The sequence below is a fragment of the Trichechus manatus genome, unplaced genomic scaffold (assembly GCF_000243295.1).
Source record: "Trichechus manatus latirostris isolate Lorelei unplaced genomic scaffold, TriManLat1.0 scaffold00131, whole genome shotgun sequence".
NCBI lineage: Eukaryota > Metazoa > Chordata > Mammalia > Sirenia > Trichechidae > Trichechus > Trichechus manatus.
Window position 1 is genome coordinate 569,274 of NW_004444067.1, and position 15,057 is coordinate 584,330.

At 42.6% G+C, this 15,057-nt stretch overlaps 1 protein-coding gene across 4 annotated transcripts in view; it reads right to left on the minus strand.

Annotated features, from left to right (window-relative positions):
• Positions 1-4,059: 4,059 nt before the first annotated feature.
• Positions 4,060-15,057, minus strand: part of ZCCHC8 (zinc finger CCHC-type containing 8) — a 26,512-nt gene continuing 15,514 nt past the window's right edge. For all 4 annotated transcript variants that reach the window (XM_023739209.1, XM_023739211.1, XM_023739210.1 and 1 more), the window contains 3 exons: positions 10,992-11,078; positions 10,606-10,723; positions 4,060-5,289 (listed from right to left, as the gene is read on the minus strand). In XM_023739209.1, coding sequence (XP_023594977.1) covers positions 4,496-5,289; positions 10,606-10,723; positions 10,992-11,078 — 999 coding nt within the window. In that variant the 3' untranslated portion in view covers positions 4,060-4,495. The remainder of the gene's footprint in view (positions 5,290-10,605; positions 10,724-10,991; positions 11,079-15,057) is intronic.

The following is a 15,057-nucleotide window of genomic DNA, read 5'->3' on the forward strand; positions in this document are numbered from 1 at the left end:
AAAAAAAAAAAAAAAAACAATAATCCTAAACATTCTGAAGTGAATTTATACCATTAAATCAAATAAATATATTAAGTTGAAGGAAAAAGAATTTTCCTAAATCCTAAAGAAAAACATCTGAGTTGTGTGAAGACACATTGGGTTCTTGGGAACCAAGTCACGCCTTACAAGTACCTTGGGTGCTCCAATTGTTAGGACATCCTTGTTGGTTTTGTCTGCTAATGATACAAAGTACAAGACAGAAGGGCAAAACGATTCCAGCAGAGAACTTGAAGAATAAAATCAACTAGGATTTTAAGAAGCCTCTTGTTGGTAGAAAGTAGATCTTTTTTTTTTTTTTTTTTGGCCACTTAAAGAAATGTAACCTTTGGAAATAAGTTTAAAAAAAAAAAGGTCTCTTGGTATGTTAGTAAGGGCAGTACCGTCTTCCCTCCCTCTCACCTGCCAAGGGCATGACAGAGCTGTCCTTGTTTCGGGAACCTGTGTTACAATCCACATCCCTGTTAACCTAACGCAAAGCTTAGAAACAAGTCCCCACCCCTGCTCCAAGTCTACCTACAAGTATAGGTGTTTGCTTATGACCTCACCTGCCCACACCTGGAGACCTGTCACAACACAGGCAAGTCCAAACAATAACTCATTCCTCCACCCAACATTCTCTCCATGATACTCACACACAGCACACTGAATAACTTGTTAAAATGGGGCATCTCTTCAAGGCATCTACTATCCATTTTTCTGGGCTCCCTTCTACAAACTGTCTCCTCTCTTCAGTTCATTCCGAATTCTGTCTTAGAATTCATCTCCCTGAAATACCACTAAGATCAGCTCACTTCCCCACTTAACCATCTTTACCATCCTTTTCCCTAATAAAAATCAAACCCCATAACAAGGCAATCAAGAGCTATTATCGATGAATAACTGATACCATCCTACACTGTTTGACTCATGCTATTTCCCGCACATTTCAATGCTCATCTTGTCTATGGAAATTCTACCTGGCCTTTTTTTTTTTTTAGTTCGTGTTTTATTGTGTTTTTGGTGAAAGTTTACACAGCAGATTAGATTCCCATTTAACAATTTCTACACAAATTGTTCAGTGACTTTGGTTATAGTCTTCACAATGTGTGAACATTCTCATTATTTCCGTTCTGGATGTTCTGTTTCCAGTCAACTGGTTTTCCTGTCCCCTACCTTCTCATTAAAAAAAAAAAAATTGACCTTTTGGTTTCATACAGATGATTTTTTAAAGGAGCGCAGTACTCATGGCTGATAGTCTTTATTTTGTGAGCCAATCTGTTATATAGCTAAAGGGTGACCTCAGACGAGTTTTGGTTCAAGGTTTAAAGAGTATCATCTTAGGGAATTAATCTTGGGGAGTCCTCCACTATCAACCAATATAGTAACTCTGGATTTTTTTAAGAATTTGAGTTCTGTTCCACATTTTCTTCCATTCTATCAGGATATCAGGATGGCAGTCAGGCACCATCTAGTTCTTCTGGTCTCAAAATAGATGAGACCATGGCTCACATAGATAAATACCCTGTAGACTAGTTTCTTCAATGTGTCTTGGGTTTCCTTCTACCTACCTAGTCTTTAAGGCTTAGCTCAAGAGTAATCTCTCTCCAGAAGTCTTCAAATACCTTCCAAATGAATACTTCAACCAGTGGTCCTGTAATTTGAGGCCACTTCCTCTCTAGGTGATTCTCCCACCAAATGGCCCAAGTTCCTTACTGGATCTCATTGTAACTGAGAGTGTACAATCTCTCTTCTACCAGTGTATAAGCTTCTTGAAGGTGCGTTTCTACCATTTATTTCTGTTAATGCCCCAAAGCAAGTTGAACAACACTTATTACAAGTGTGCTCTTAACAACTAATTGAACAAATGAAGAAATAGGAGCTTTTTTTTTTTTTGAGAAACCAGTGCTTTTATGGATCCCTGGTGCTGCAGTGGTTAAGAGCTATGGCACACTATGGCTGCTAACCAAAAGGCTGGCAGTTCGAATCCATCAGCCTCTTCTTGGAAACCCTATGCAGCAATTCTACTCTGTCCTATAGGGTTCCTATGAGTCAGAATTGAGTTGATGGCAGCGGGGTTTTTTTTTAAAGTGCTTTTATAGAGCTTTTAGCAGAAAAGCAGTGCAGTGGTTAAGGGCATGAATTTGGGGGTCAGAGACATGAATTTAGGTTTACCGTATTAGTTACAAGGAGCCCCGGGAGCACAGTAGTCAAGCGCTCAGATGGCAGTTCGAACCCACCAGCCACTCTGTGGGAGAAAGATGTGGTAGTCTGCTTCCATTAAGATTACAGCCTTGGAAGCCCTATGGGGCAGTTCTACTCTGTCATATAGGGTCACTATGAGTTGGAATTGACACAATGGCAATTTTTTTTTAATGTTACTTACAGAGTCTCTGGGTGGTGCAAATGGTTAAATGCTTGACTACTAGCCAAAAGGTTGGTAGTTTGAACCCATCCAGAGGCACCTCAAAAGACAGGCCTGGTGATCTGCTTCTGAAAGGTCAAAGCCTTAAAAACCCTACAGAGCACAGTTTTACTCTGACACACATAGGGCCGCCAGGAGTTGGAATAGACTCAACAGCAACGAACATGTTACTTAACAGTTGTATCTTAGGCATTTTCTTAAAAAAAAATAAAGTTAACAATACTTTACCTAAGATGGTGATTGTGAAAAAGGAGTAATGTACTGAAATACTTTAACATGATGTCTGGCATACGCTACAGAGAAAACTGTTAGATGTTTAAAGACTCTACTAATTCATTACCTAACTTGTACACCAAACTCATTGCCTTCAAGCTGATTCCAACACATAGCGACCCTAAAGGACAGAGAAGAACTGCCCCATAGGTTTCCAAGGCTGTAATCTTTATGGAAGCAGACTGTCACGTCTTTCTCCCATGGAGCTGCTGATGAGTTCGAACCGCCACCCTTTCAGTTAGCAGTCAAGCACTGCGCCACCAGGGCTCCTCCTGGTTACTTAAAGGGGCATTCAAATGACCACTTCTCTGACAGCGGTAATAAGTCGAGTCTTTAGGTGAAGACTTGACATCTCTCCGTAACTACTTCTTGAACGTTGACAAGTTCTTTAACCTTTCTACGCTTCAGTTTTCGTATGTTATTTCCATAATGTGGTGATATTTACCTAACAAAAATGTTGGGTACATATTAATGCATGTAAGAGCACTATGTAAACAAATGTAAAGGATTATTTTTACTATGTACTTAAACTCTGAGAAAAATGACAAAAGTATTTAACATTTTATTCTATTTCTAGCATGTTCTGTGAGGGCTTTCAAATGAAACTTGCCCCTTTCATATTATTTTCCTTCCCTATATGAACAGTACATTTGATTACTTAAATTCTTAAAATGAAAACTAACTTCAGGATGGTTACATTTTGCGCCCTCTGCTGGCCAGAGAGCTGGATAACACTGCGGGAGACTAGTAATTCAAGATCATCTAAACGTTTATTTTCAGGGACTTGACCAAGTATAAAGGTATGACGACATTCCACATAAAGACGAACGCCAAAGATTCAGTTGTCTTATTCATCTGACAATTGAGACAGTTGTTTATGTCTGTTTTTAACGATCAATTATCTTTGGGTTCAAAACTAGAACAGACTTTTGTACAAAGGCTAGCTGCCTCCATTCATTTTTTTTTCCCAAAATGATTAAAAGATTCTGCTTTTTCTAGATTTAAGGCTGAAATCCATGGAAAACACCCAAATTTGCAATTTCTTAGAACTATATTTGCTTTGCTACCACTAATTTTTGCAACCACATAATTTACTTCCCAACTTAAGGCTGTATATACTAATTTAACTGCAAATTGCTTTTTTTTGTATTCAAAGTCTTAGATTACATATATGAAAACTAATTTATTAAACCTCTGTCCGCAAAGATGAACATACCTGTATAGCAAGCTTACGTGAAGAATGAAGTTACAAAAAAGTAAAAGTGTTATTAAAATTGATGCATGTAAATCACTTACAAAAATACCCCAAATGGGATAAAGCTGTTCCTCCCTGATTTTTCTCATTTGGTTGCTGGAGTTGAAATACGACTTTAAAATGGTTAGAATTATTTTTTCTTTTAAAAAGTGATATATTAAACTTATGTACAGGATAGTTAGCAAAATGTAGAAAGGGAAAACAATGTACAAAAGACAGATAAAAACCATCACTCCGACGAAACTCACAATCCAAAAATACTATAAACCTTAACAAACCATCTCTAAACCTGCTCCTAACCCAAGTTTTTGCTGGAGAGAATAAAATATGTAGTAAACTAGCGGGTCTAGTCTTTCCGTTCCTTAAAAACAGGCTTGGTTGGCTGTAGACCACAATGCAGCCTGGGATAGATTTTTAAACATGACAGGGACAAATACAAAAACAATTTTATCTGTCCACTTAGTACTAATTAACAGAACAAAAAGTGAGAGATAATTAAATAGTTGTTGGTGTGGTGGCAAGCCTTATTCAGAAGCCTTTTTGTTTTTTTGCTGGTTTCGGGGTGAGTTCTTTAACAAGTTTCTTATCCTGAGATACATTCCAGTAGATTCTGCCATATTCTCAAATTCAAATGGAGTTATTCCTGTTGCAAACTTGCTCATGTCAGGTATCGGACTATGAGTTTTAGTGGCTGGGGAAGGACTGGCGCCTGGAGGAAGAAGATTCTGGCTGCCCCCGTTGCTAATGTCACAGTTTGACATGACACTGCCATTATTGAGAAGAACACCTTGAGAGTCGACCTGAGCAGACTCTTCCTTTTCCTTCTGACAAAGCAAAGGAGCCTCGGCATCTGGACTCGCTGGGGAATGTTCAACTTGAGATTTCTCTGTACAAGTGCTGGGCACCTCGGCTTCCTGTGGCACCTCAGCTTCAAGTGGCACCTTGGCTTCATCTGGCAACTGCTTTTCAGATGGTCTTCCCTCAGGAACGGGGAGGTCTGGTTCATTTGGACAAGGTGAAGAGGCAACAGAATTCCCAGTTAGAGGTGTGTCAACAGGAATATCAGAATCACTGTTGACACTCTCAGCCTGTTCCAGAGCCGCCCATATCCGCCTCTGCTGCTCTTCAAGTTCTTCCAGCGTCAGGGCGTCCTCATCCATCGCTGCAGAGGCTGCTCGGGTCTGGGGTGAGTCACTGGGCGTCACTGGTGGGGTACCCTTGGGGAGAGGTGGCGTGAAGATGGGAGGAGTGCCAGGAGGCAGTGGGGGTTGAAACTGAAAAGCATCACTGCTCTGAGAAACGTGTGCCAACTCCACATCTAAAAACAAGCAAGTTAAGAGATAGGTTAGAAGGTGTAATCATATTCAGTGTTACTAACATTTATTATTTGAACTAAACGAGGTGTGTCCAGAGACTCAGTGGCTGGAGAGGGGAAAACTCTATGGGGAGTCGGCTACCATGACTGTCAGTCACCTCATTTCCTCAATCCATTTGAAAAGCACAGCTTTTCAGTGCAGGACCTTCTGGCACTAAGAACTCCAAACAAACCCGGGGAAATCCATTTCTGTGCTGTGTATGTCATACTGACTGAGGAGCCATGAACGGTGGTGCGGAGATAGACAGAGTGGTTTCTGCAAGTGAAGAGGGACTTCCTGGGAGACCAGAGTAGGAACTGCGGCTGGAAATGCAGGTGCCTCGATGACTGAGTAGGGGAGGGTGAAGGGAAAAGACAGGAACACATCTAGTGATTCCCCAGTCCTGCGCCTCTAGTCTAGCCTGCTCGCCTAAACTGTGGGCTCACAGACCCACTGCTCGCTGTCATCACCGTCTACATGGCCCACCCACACAACAGATCCAACCAGTCCAAAACAAAGCACCTTTTCCTAAAATCTGACTCCTATCTCACGTGCTCTTCCGATGAATGGCACCGCCAGTGGTACCTGGTCGGAGTCTCTAACACTGAGATGTGGCAGTCATTTAAGATTCCCTCCTTTCCCTCCTGCCCCACACCCTGATCCCTGGCTCTCGAGTCCACGCTCCTGTACCCGACCCCAGCCACAGCGTTGTTTCAGGCCCATTACCATTTGCCAGGATAGTTAAAAGCAGTTTCTGCCTCTGAACTTTCCCTCCTTACACAGTGAAACCCGTGAGAGCAGGAACTTGCTGGGATTGCCTTGTTTTTCTGGGCTTTGCAAGTTTTCCACCTTTGACAGGGTACAGTCTTCCCACTTCAGGGTGCCGTCTTCCCACTTTTCTATTGCTCCTTTTAGTGGAAAATACTTGAGTTTTCCTTCTTTGACAGGTTTCCACTTTATAAAGTTTCCAGCTTTTGCAGGTTTTACTGTATCAACCTTCTGTTGCCAGATTAACCTTTCTAAAGCATAAATCTGATCCTATTAGCCTTCCTGATGCAATTAAAACCACTTCAGTGCCTTGCCACTGCCTACAGGATGAAGTCCAAACCCCTGCACACTTTCTAGGGCCCTCTCCGAGCAAGAAGAGCCCTGGTGGTGCAGTGGCTAAGAGTTCGGCTACTAGCCTAAAGGTCAACAGTTTGAAGCTACCAGCTGCTCCACGGAAGCAAGACATGGCAGTCTGCTTCTGTAAAGATTACAGCCTTGGAGACCCTATGGGGCAGTTCTGCTGTCTGCTATACTGTCACTATGAGCTGCAATCAACTCGACAGCAATGGGTTTGGTTTGGTCTCCATCAAAGACCTTGCCTGTCTCTACCACGTCATCTTACTGCCTGGCGTTCACTCCAGCTGTCTGCCAGGTGAGTGTGATGTCTCATGCCTCTGCATTTGCATTTCCCCATCTCAAGTGTCCTAACTCTCCTCACCTATCTGGCAAAGCCTTGGATTCACCCTTCGAGACATAGCTCCAGTCATTCTTGGTGAGGGTCTGCGACTTGCTCTGTCAGAGGGCTCACTTCTCTCTGTGTGCCGCCCTCCCAGTGTGCCACTGCTCTGTCTGCACCACTGGAAGCCCCCGCACTCCAGGGAAGCGAGGTCTATCTCTCTGTCACCTGGAGGCGACTGGGAGTGGTTAGCTAAGGGCAGGAGCTATACCTCATTCATCCCAGGGTCTAGTACAGAGCTCTGAAAACAGCGCATGTTCAAAAGTTTACTAAATTGAACCGAGCAACACAGACTCTCAAAGGCTATGCAAAACCAGTCTGAACTTCATCATACAGGCAGTATGGTTTGTGATGAGACTATCGGACTGTCACTTAGATTTGGAGAAGTCAAGTCCCTCTGAAGAGCAAAGAATGGATGCGAGGTGAAGGGAAGGATAAAAAAAAAAAATCAGTTATAAGGGTACCAGGAGCAATCAGGAGAGAGAGAAAGGGCTGAAATAAGAGGCAATTACTGAGATACTGTTAGGTTTGGTAACTGGCTAGAAACGGAGGGTAGAAATTAAGGGTGGATAGAGTTGAAGATGAATGAAATTTCAGTGTCAAGGCAGTTAGAAGAACGTTGTACTATTGACAACAACAAGAAGTACATAAAAACAAGAGGACTCCAGCTAAAGATTAGACAGGCCCATGAAACAAAACGAGACTAAATGGGCACGCTAGCCCAGGGGCAAGGACGAGAAGGCAGGAGGGGACAGGAAAGACACTGATAACAAGGAACCGAAGGTCGAGAAAGGGAGAGGGTTGACTCGTCGTGGGGTTGGCAACCAGTGTCACAAAACAATATGTGTACTAATTGTTTAATGAGACACTAATATGCCGTGTAAACCTTCATCTAAAGCACAATTAAAAAAAAAAAAAAAGAGGAGGAGGAGCCAGTTGGCAGGAGAGCAGAGAACACAGAAGTAATATTATTTCTTTTACAACATACGCATATTACGCTTTTAAGGAAAAACTGTGACCAAATAGCTTAACCTGTTTCATTTGCACGAACTATCACAATACTTAACATAAGAATGTGAAAAGGGAAGGAAAAAAATTCAGGTAGCTGTATTTCACAGTTCCAAACCGAAACACTATACCCACAGGTTTGTGACATGCTTATAGTATATTAATTATCTGCTACTAATAAAGTTTTCCACAGGAAAGTGAAAATTACACTGACTCCAAATTAGACTGACTCATCTTTCTTCTTCCTCCTGGGAGTGAGCTGCCCACAGGCACCACTCACACTGCTGCTCCTTACGGAGCTGTGCCCCTGCAGGGCAGGAAGAGGCTGGGTGGAGGGAGGGCTGGGGTAGCATGGCGGTGGGAAGGGCCTGCTTGGATTCAGCACTATCTTACTTGAGTGTTAATAAGCCGGCCTAGCTCACTCAGTCCCACTTGGCCTTGATAATTTGATCTGTTACACAGGTGGGTAAGAGGGGTGATATTAACCCCCTCAGAGACCCTGACATTTGGTGCATTGACTTGGGATACTGAGAAGTAAAACCAGAAGGATGTCCTGGGGGTGGGGAGGTACACACACACAGTGCGGGCAGGACATGAGGCTGTCGGCCTTGGGCTTTAGTGTGTGGTCAGCGTTCTGACCTTGGCACTCGGTAAGGCTCATACCGGTCCATCTTTTAAGTTTGTGGCCGTGGCAAAAAACCAGTTGTCACTGTGTCAATTCTGACTCGTGGCGATCCCATGTGTGTCAGAGTACAACTGTGCTCACAGGGTTTTCAATGGCTGATTTTTCAGAGGGACGTCACCAGGCCTTTCTTCCCAGGAGCCTCTGGGTGGAGTCAAACCTCCAACCTTTCGGTTACCAGCTGAAGGTATTAACCGCTTGCACTGCCCAGTGACTCCTAAGGCTCTGGCATGGAAGTTCTAATTCAGCCACGTGGCCCCCTGACCTCAGCAGGTGGTTGCACCTTATGGTGGCTTCATTTACTGGTATGGGTGTTTCCAGAAGCAGAGGCTTAAGCTCCTAGGGCGCTAGCAAAGAGGCAGGGGATCAGTAAATAAAACCATTTTTGCAGATGGTTGGGCCCAGAGGGTCTTTAGTTTAAGCGGCCTCAGGACCTTGAACTACACTTAGCGTAAGTGCACAGGCTGGACTTGCCTGCACATAAAAAGTGTGGACCTGGTGACAGGGGAGCCATCCCTGAAAACTTCCAAACTTCGCGAGGCAGCAGCTATGTCTTAAATGACTCAAAATGGCAAGCTCAGCTGGCTTTCTCCCTCAGGTAACATAAATGCGTACGACCGTAATTAACTTCTTACTGGGAGATTTCTTCCAACTGAATCGAGTGGATTCAGATAACTCGCACTGACTGACTGGCACCCTGGAGACTGACACCAAGGTTTTTATTCTCACTCAGAAAATGCTGACTCTCCGCTACGGCCTTTGATAACACTGAAAAGCGCTGACTCATGGAATGGAATTCTGTCTGCGACAACTGCTTTAGGCTTTCTGGGAACTGGCTGTTTCCAAATTCCACGGAGATGTAGCAAGGGCTGTGATAATTCTACGTTTCCTATTCACTCTTTGGCCTTGCTGAAAGGGAGACTGAATATTGAAGTAAGGTTCCATAAAGCCAGGCTGTGAACTCCATCCAGGCGTCAGGAACCCCTGCGGCTGAGACCAAGCAGAGCGGAAAATTTGGGAAGATGATTCGGAAGCTTTAATTTTGAACTCTGAAGTCACTTGTGCAGAATAACTCAATTTTAGGCTTTAATTCCTTTGGACTTTAAGGGGGTTTAATCATTGACATTTAAAATTTTCCTGGGAAGTTGAAAATGGGAGGGGGGGTTCACAATCAAATTCGAGGCAAACTATATTGTTGGCATGTTATTTATTATTTTTAAAGTATCTTGATGCCGTTCACCTTAATGCTGAAATTAAATTTCACTTCAGAACTCTGACATGCGATGTGGGACCAAGAGGCTGGGCAGGATTTGGGATGGGAAAGAGAACAAGGAGTGAATTTTCAGCTTTGAAATTTATACAATTAACACAAAGTTCTGATTCACTTCAGAGCCTTCTAGGAGTAAAATGTAAACTGCCCATCAGCAGTCCCAAGGAAACCCAAAGAAGCAGTGGTTGGTAGTGAGGAACCTCAAAAAGGTGGGAGAGGACTGTCCTGATACACTACCGATCGGCTAAAGAAGGACCGTCACAATTCTGGCTGGCTACAGGTTCCGTGCATAAGCCCAGACAGCAAACAGAAAAAGCTAACAGTATATCCCATTTTGGGTTTCCACTAGGACAGGCTTTCTCCATGGTCTCTCTTTTAGGGCAGAGGAGTGGTTTACTGGATTAATACAATTGGGAAGAATAACTAGGAACGCCTGAAGCAGCTCTGCCCTCCTTCCTTCCTCTTAGGACCCTGCTGCCAGAAGGGCCCACACTTTCCACTGCTTGTCCCAGAGCGCTGCCCCCACCAGAGGGGGCCAGTCCGGACTGAGCACCGCTGGGTGAGGGGCAGGTCTGCCTAATTGGGAAATTCAGGTGGCTGGCCCACTCGGCTCTCACACCAGGCTGTGTCTTTCAGTTTCGCTTCCATCAGTAATAACGGCAGCGATCTGATCTCCAAAAATAAATGAAAGACTTCATATCTAGTCAGTGCTCACATCATGTTATGCTTCCTAAAGAGCTCCCCCTTATGGAACTTGGAGCACGGAAATCCACCCAGCCTTCTCAATGAAATCAAAACCACGGGGCAAAACCTACCCGAGTCGAGCTCCATGTCAGCAGGGGATGCTTCTGAGCTGCTTTCCTTCCTCTGCTTCTTTGGACTACAAGGGCTGGACTGAGACGAAGACCTCTTACTGCCGGACCTCATGCTTGGCTGCACACAGGGACCCAACCAAACACGACTTAGGTGAGGCAGACAAAGAATGAAACTCCATCCCTTCGCTTAAATATGCTAGAGAAAACCGATCCGGAGCCAAGTCTAGGTAACTGGTGAATTGAGCTACCCATTCCGTTTGATTCACCAGATAAGATAACACAGAACGCTTTATACACAAAATAAGAACATGCAGTAAGATACTAATGAAATTCTCACAGATATATGAAACAACCTTTTATAAACCACACCCTGAAAATCGATTTACCGTTTGGAAGTTAGAACTAAGGAAGCTGGCAAACACGTCCTTCTGCTGGGATGCCTGCATGGGTATGGAACCAAACATCCTCCACTCCTAATGGGGAAGAGAGAGGGAAACAAGTATGCATTTGGAAAATTTCATGCTTTGAGATTCTCCTCAAATGGGGGGAAAGTGGAAGTCTCAAATTACACTTCTGTTTCACATGCGACTCTTCCTTTATTGGGAATTAAGGAAAGTAATGGTGCTTTGAAGGGGAGGAAAAAACACCAAAAAATCTTAGCAGACCGATCAGCTCTAACTATGAAAAGACTACCTGCAAAAATCACTTGGCCCACAAAGGTTCTAACAACTACTCGGAAAGTTCTAGGCAGCGACCTTGAGCCTCTTACCGGGACTCCCTGGCTCCAGTCTCTCCCCCATCATCCAACGGGACTGCTAACTGACTGCCATTGCTCATTTCACCTTACACGTTTGCTCATGTTGAACACCCAATCTTCTGTCCTTTCTCTTTCCAAACTGAGTACTAACCTTTATGGTTCAACAATGCCCATTTCTCTCTCAGCTCCAATAGCATGTTCAACAGCGGTTCTCATGTTAACGATTCAGGGGTCTGGGTCAGTTAAGTCTAAGAGTAGGGCTCAAGAATGCCCATTTTAGGTGAGCACCCCAAGGCAGGGCTGGTACTTGGACCCACTTCTAGTACTGAAGGTTTTTACCATGCAGTTTGGCCCTTAATTACCCTGTCTTGTATAAGTTACTTTGTTTCTTCATTATACTCTAAGTTCAGATGTTAGGTTTCTTCTCTAGACTCACTTCCTAAAAATGCATTTTTTATTAAAACAACATCAACATTAACAACAACATGACACTAGTTAATGACTGAATTTTGAGACACAAGATTCAAGTTAGAAAAGAATAAGCGTTTTTATTGCTAGCTGCCGGCAAGTCAGTTCTGACTCATAGTGACCCTATGTACAACAGAACAAAACACCACCCGGTCTCGTGCCATCCTCACAATCATTGCTATGTTTGAACCCATTGTTGCAGCCACTGTGTCAGTCCACCTGATTGAGGGTCTTCCTCTTTTTCTCCAACCCTCTGCTTTAACAAGCATGATGTCCTTCTCCAGGGACATGTCCAAAACGTGAGACGAAGCCTGGCCATCCTTACTTCTAAAGAGCCTATTGGCTGTACTTTTTCCAAGACAGATTTGTTTGTTCTTCTGGCAGTCTATGGTATATTCAATATTCTTCACCAGTACTATAATTCAACGGTGTCAATTCTTCTTCAGTCTTTCTTATTCACTGTCCAGCTTTCACAGGCAAATGAGGCAACTGAAAATACAATGGCTTGGGTCAGGAGCATCTTAGTTCTCGAAGTTTCATTTTTGCTTTTTAACACTTGAAAGAGGTCTTTTGCAGCAGATTTGTCCAATGCGATATGTCTTTTGATTTCTTGACTGCTGCTTCCATGGGTGTTGACTGTGGATCCAAGAAAAATGAAATCCTTGACAACTTCAATTTTTTCTCCATTTAACATGACGTTGCTTATTGGTCCAATTGTAAGGATTTTTCTTTTATGTTGAGGTGTAATCCATACTGAAGGCTGCAGTCTTTGATCTTCATCAGTAAGTGCTTCAAGTTCAAGTCCTCTTCACTTTCAGCAAGCAAGGTCGTGTCATCTGCATATCACATACTGATGCCACGTTCTTCTTCATATAGTCCAGTTTCTTGGATTATTTGCTCAGCATACAGACTGCATAAGTATGGTGAAAGGATACAACCCTGACATACACCTTTCCTGATTTTAAACCATGCAGGATCCCTTTGTTCTGTCTGAATGACTGCCTCTTGGTCTTTGTACACAATTAAGTGTTCTGGAATTCCTATTCTTTGCAATGTTATCCATAATTTATAACAATCCACACAGTCGAACGCCTTTGCATAGCCAATAAAAAACAGTTAACATCTTTCTGGTATTCTCTGCTTTCAGCCAAGATCCATCTGACATCAGCAATGATATCCCTCGTTCCACATTCTCTTCTGAATCCAGCTTGAATATCTGGCAGTTCCCTGTCGATGTACTACTGCAACTGTTTAATTATCTTCAGCAAAATTTTACTTGTTGTGATATTAACGATATTATTTGATAATTTCTGCATTCTGTTGGATCACCTTTCTTTGTAATGGGTACAAATATGGATCTCTTCCAGTAGGTTGGACAGGTAGCTGTCTTCCAAATTTCTTGGCACAGACGAGTGGGCACCTCCAGTGCTGCATTCATTTGTTGAAACATCTCAGCTGGTATTCTGTCAATTCCTGGACCCTTGTTTCTCGTCAATGCCTTCAGTGCAGCTCGGGCTTCTTCCTACGGTATCATCAGTTCTTAATTATATGCTGCCTCCTGAAATGGCTGAATATCGACCAATTCTTTTTGGTACAGTGACTCTTGCAACTTGAGGCTTGAATTTTTTCTTCAGTTCTTTCAGCTTGAGAAATGCCGAGCATGTTCTTCCCTTTTGGTTTTCTAACTCCAGGTCTTTGCACATTTCATTATAATACTTTGTCTTCTTGAGCTGCCCTTTGAAATCTTTTGCTCAGCTCTTTTACTTCATCATTTCTTCTGTTCACTTTAGCTACTCTATGTTCAAGAACAAGTTTCAGGTCTTTTCTGACATCTACTTGGGTCCTTCTTTCCTTCCTGTCCTTTTAATGACCTTTTGCTTTCTTCATGTACAATGTCCTTGATGTCATCCCACAACTCATCTGGTCTTTTGTCATTAGCGTGCAACGTATCAAATCTATTCTTGAGATGGTCTCTAAATTCAGGTGGGATATACTCAAGGTTGTACTTTGGCTCTTGTGGACTTGTTCTAATTTTATTCAGTTTCAACTGGAACTTGCATGTGAGCAACTGATGGTCTATTCGTCAGTTGGTCCCTGACTTCGTTCTGATTGATGACAATGAGCTTCTCCATCATCTCTTTCCACAGATGTAGTCGATTTGATTCCTGTGTATTCCATCTGGTGAGGTCCACATGCATAGTCATCATTTACGTTTTTGAAAAAAGGTATCTGCAATGAATAAGTCGTTGGTGTCACAAAACTGTATCATGTGATCTCTGGTGTCGTTTCTATCACCAAGGCCATATTCTTCAACTACCGATCCTTCTGTTTTGTTTCCAACTTTCGCGTACTAATCACCAGTAATTAACAATGCATCTTGACTGCATGTTTGATCAATTTCAGACTGCAGAGGTTGGTAAAAATCTTCTATTTCTTTATCTTTGGCATTAGCGGTTGGGGCATAAATTTGAATAAGTCGTTATTAGCTGGTCTTCCTTGTAAGCATATGGATATTATCCTACCACTGACAGCGTTGCACTTCAGGATAGATCCTGAAATGTTCTTTTTGATGCCATTCCTCTTCATTTTTTCAGTCCCAGCACAGTATACCATATGATTGTCAGATTCAAAATGAGTAAGTATAGAAAAGTATTCTTTTTTTCCTCCTTACTTTTTTTTAATTGTGGAAAAAAATGACAACAAAACATTCGCCATTTCCACCATTTTCACGTGTACAATTGAGTGAATTAACTACAGTCACCATGTTGTGCCACCATCACCACTATCTGTTCCCCGATGTTTTCATCACCCCTAACAAACTCAGTGCCCCTTAGGTAACTCTCCACTTCTCCCGGAAAACTATTCTTATGGACAATGAGAAATTTACTTTGAGGGAAAAAAGGGGAGGAAAGAATAGGAAAAGGGTTATAGTATACTATATGTGTATTAAAGAATTTACTTCCCAGGTAATTCTGTAAAATTTATAATACTGCCTCAGAACCATCCCAGATTTAAAAATGAAACAACAACAACAACAAAACCCCGTTTGTTATTTCAGAATAGCTTTTAGATTTATAGAAAAGTTGCTAAGATCGTACAGACTTCCTGTATACCCCACATGCAGTTTCCCTCAATGTTAACATTTTATATTCATCCCAGATTTTAAAGTATTAAAAATATACATTTTTATAGTTTATAATACTGCCTCAGAACCATCCCAGATTTAA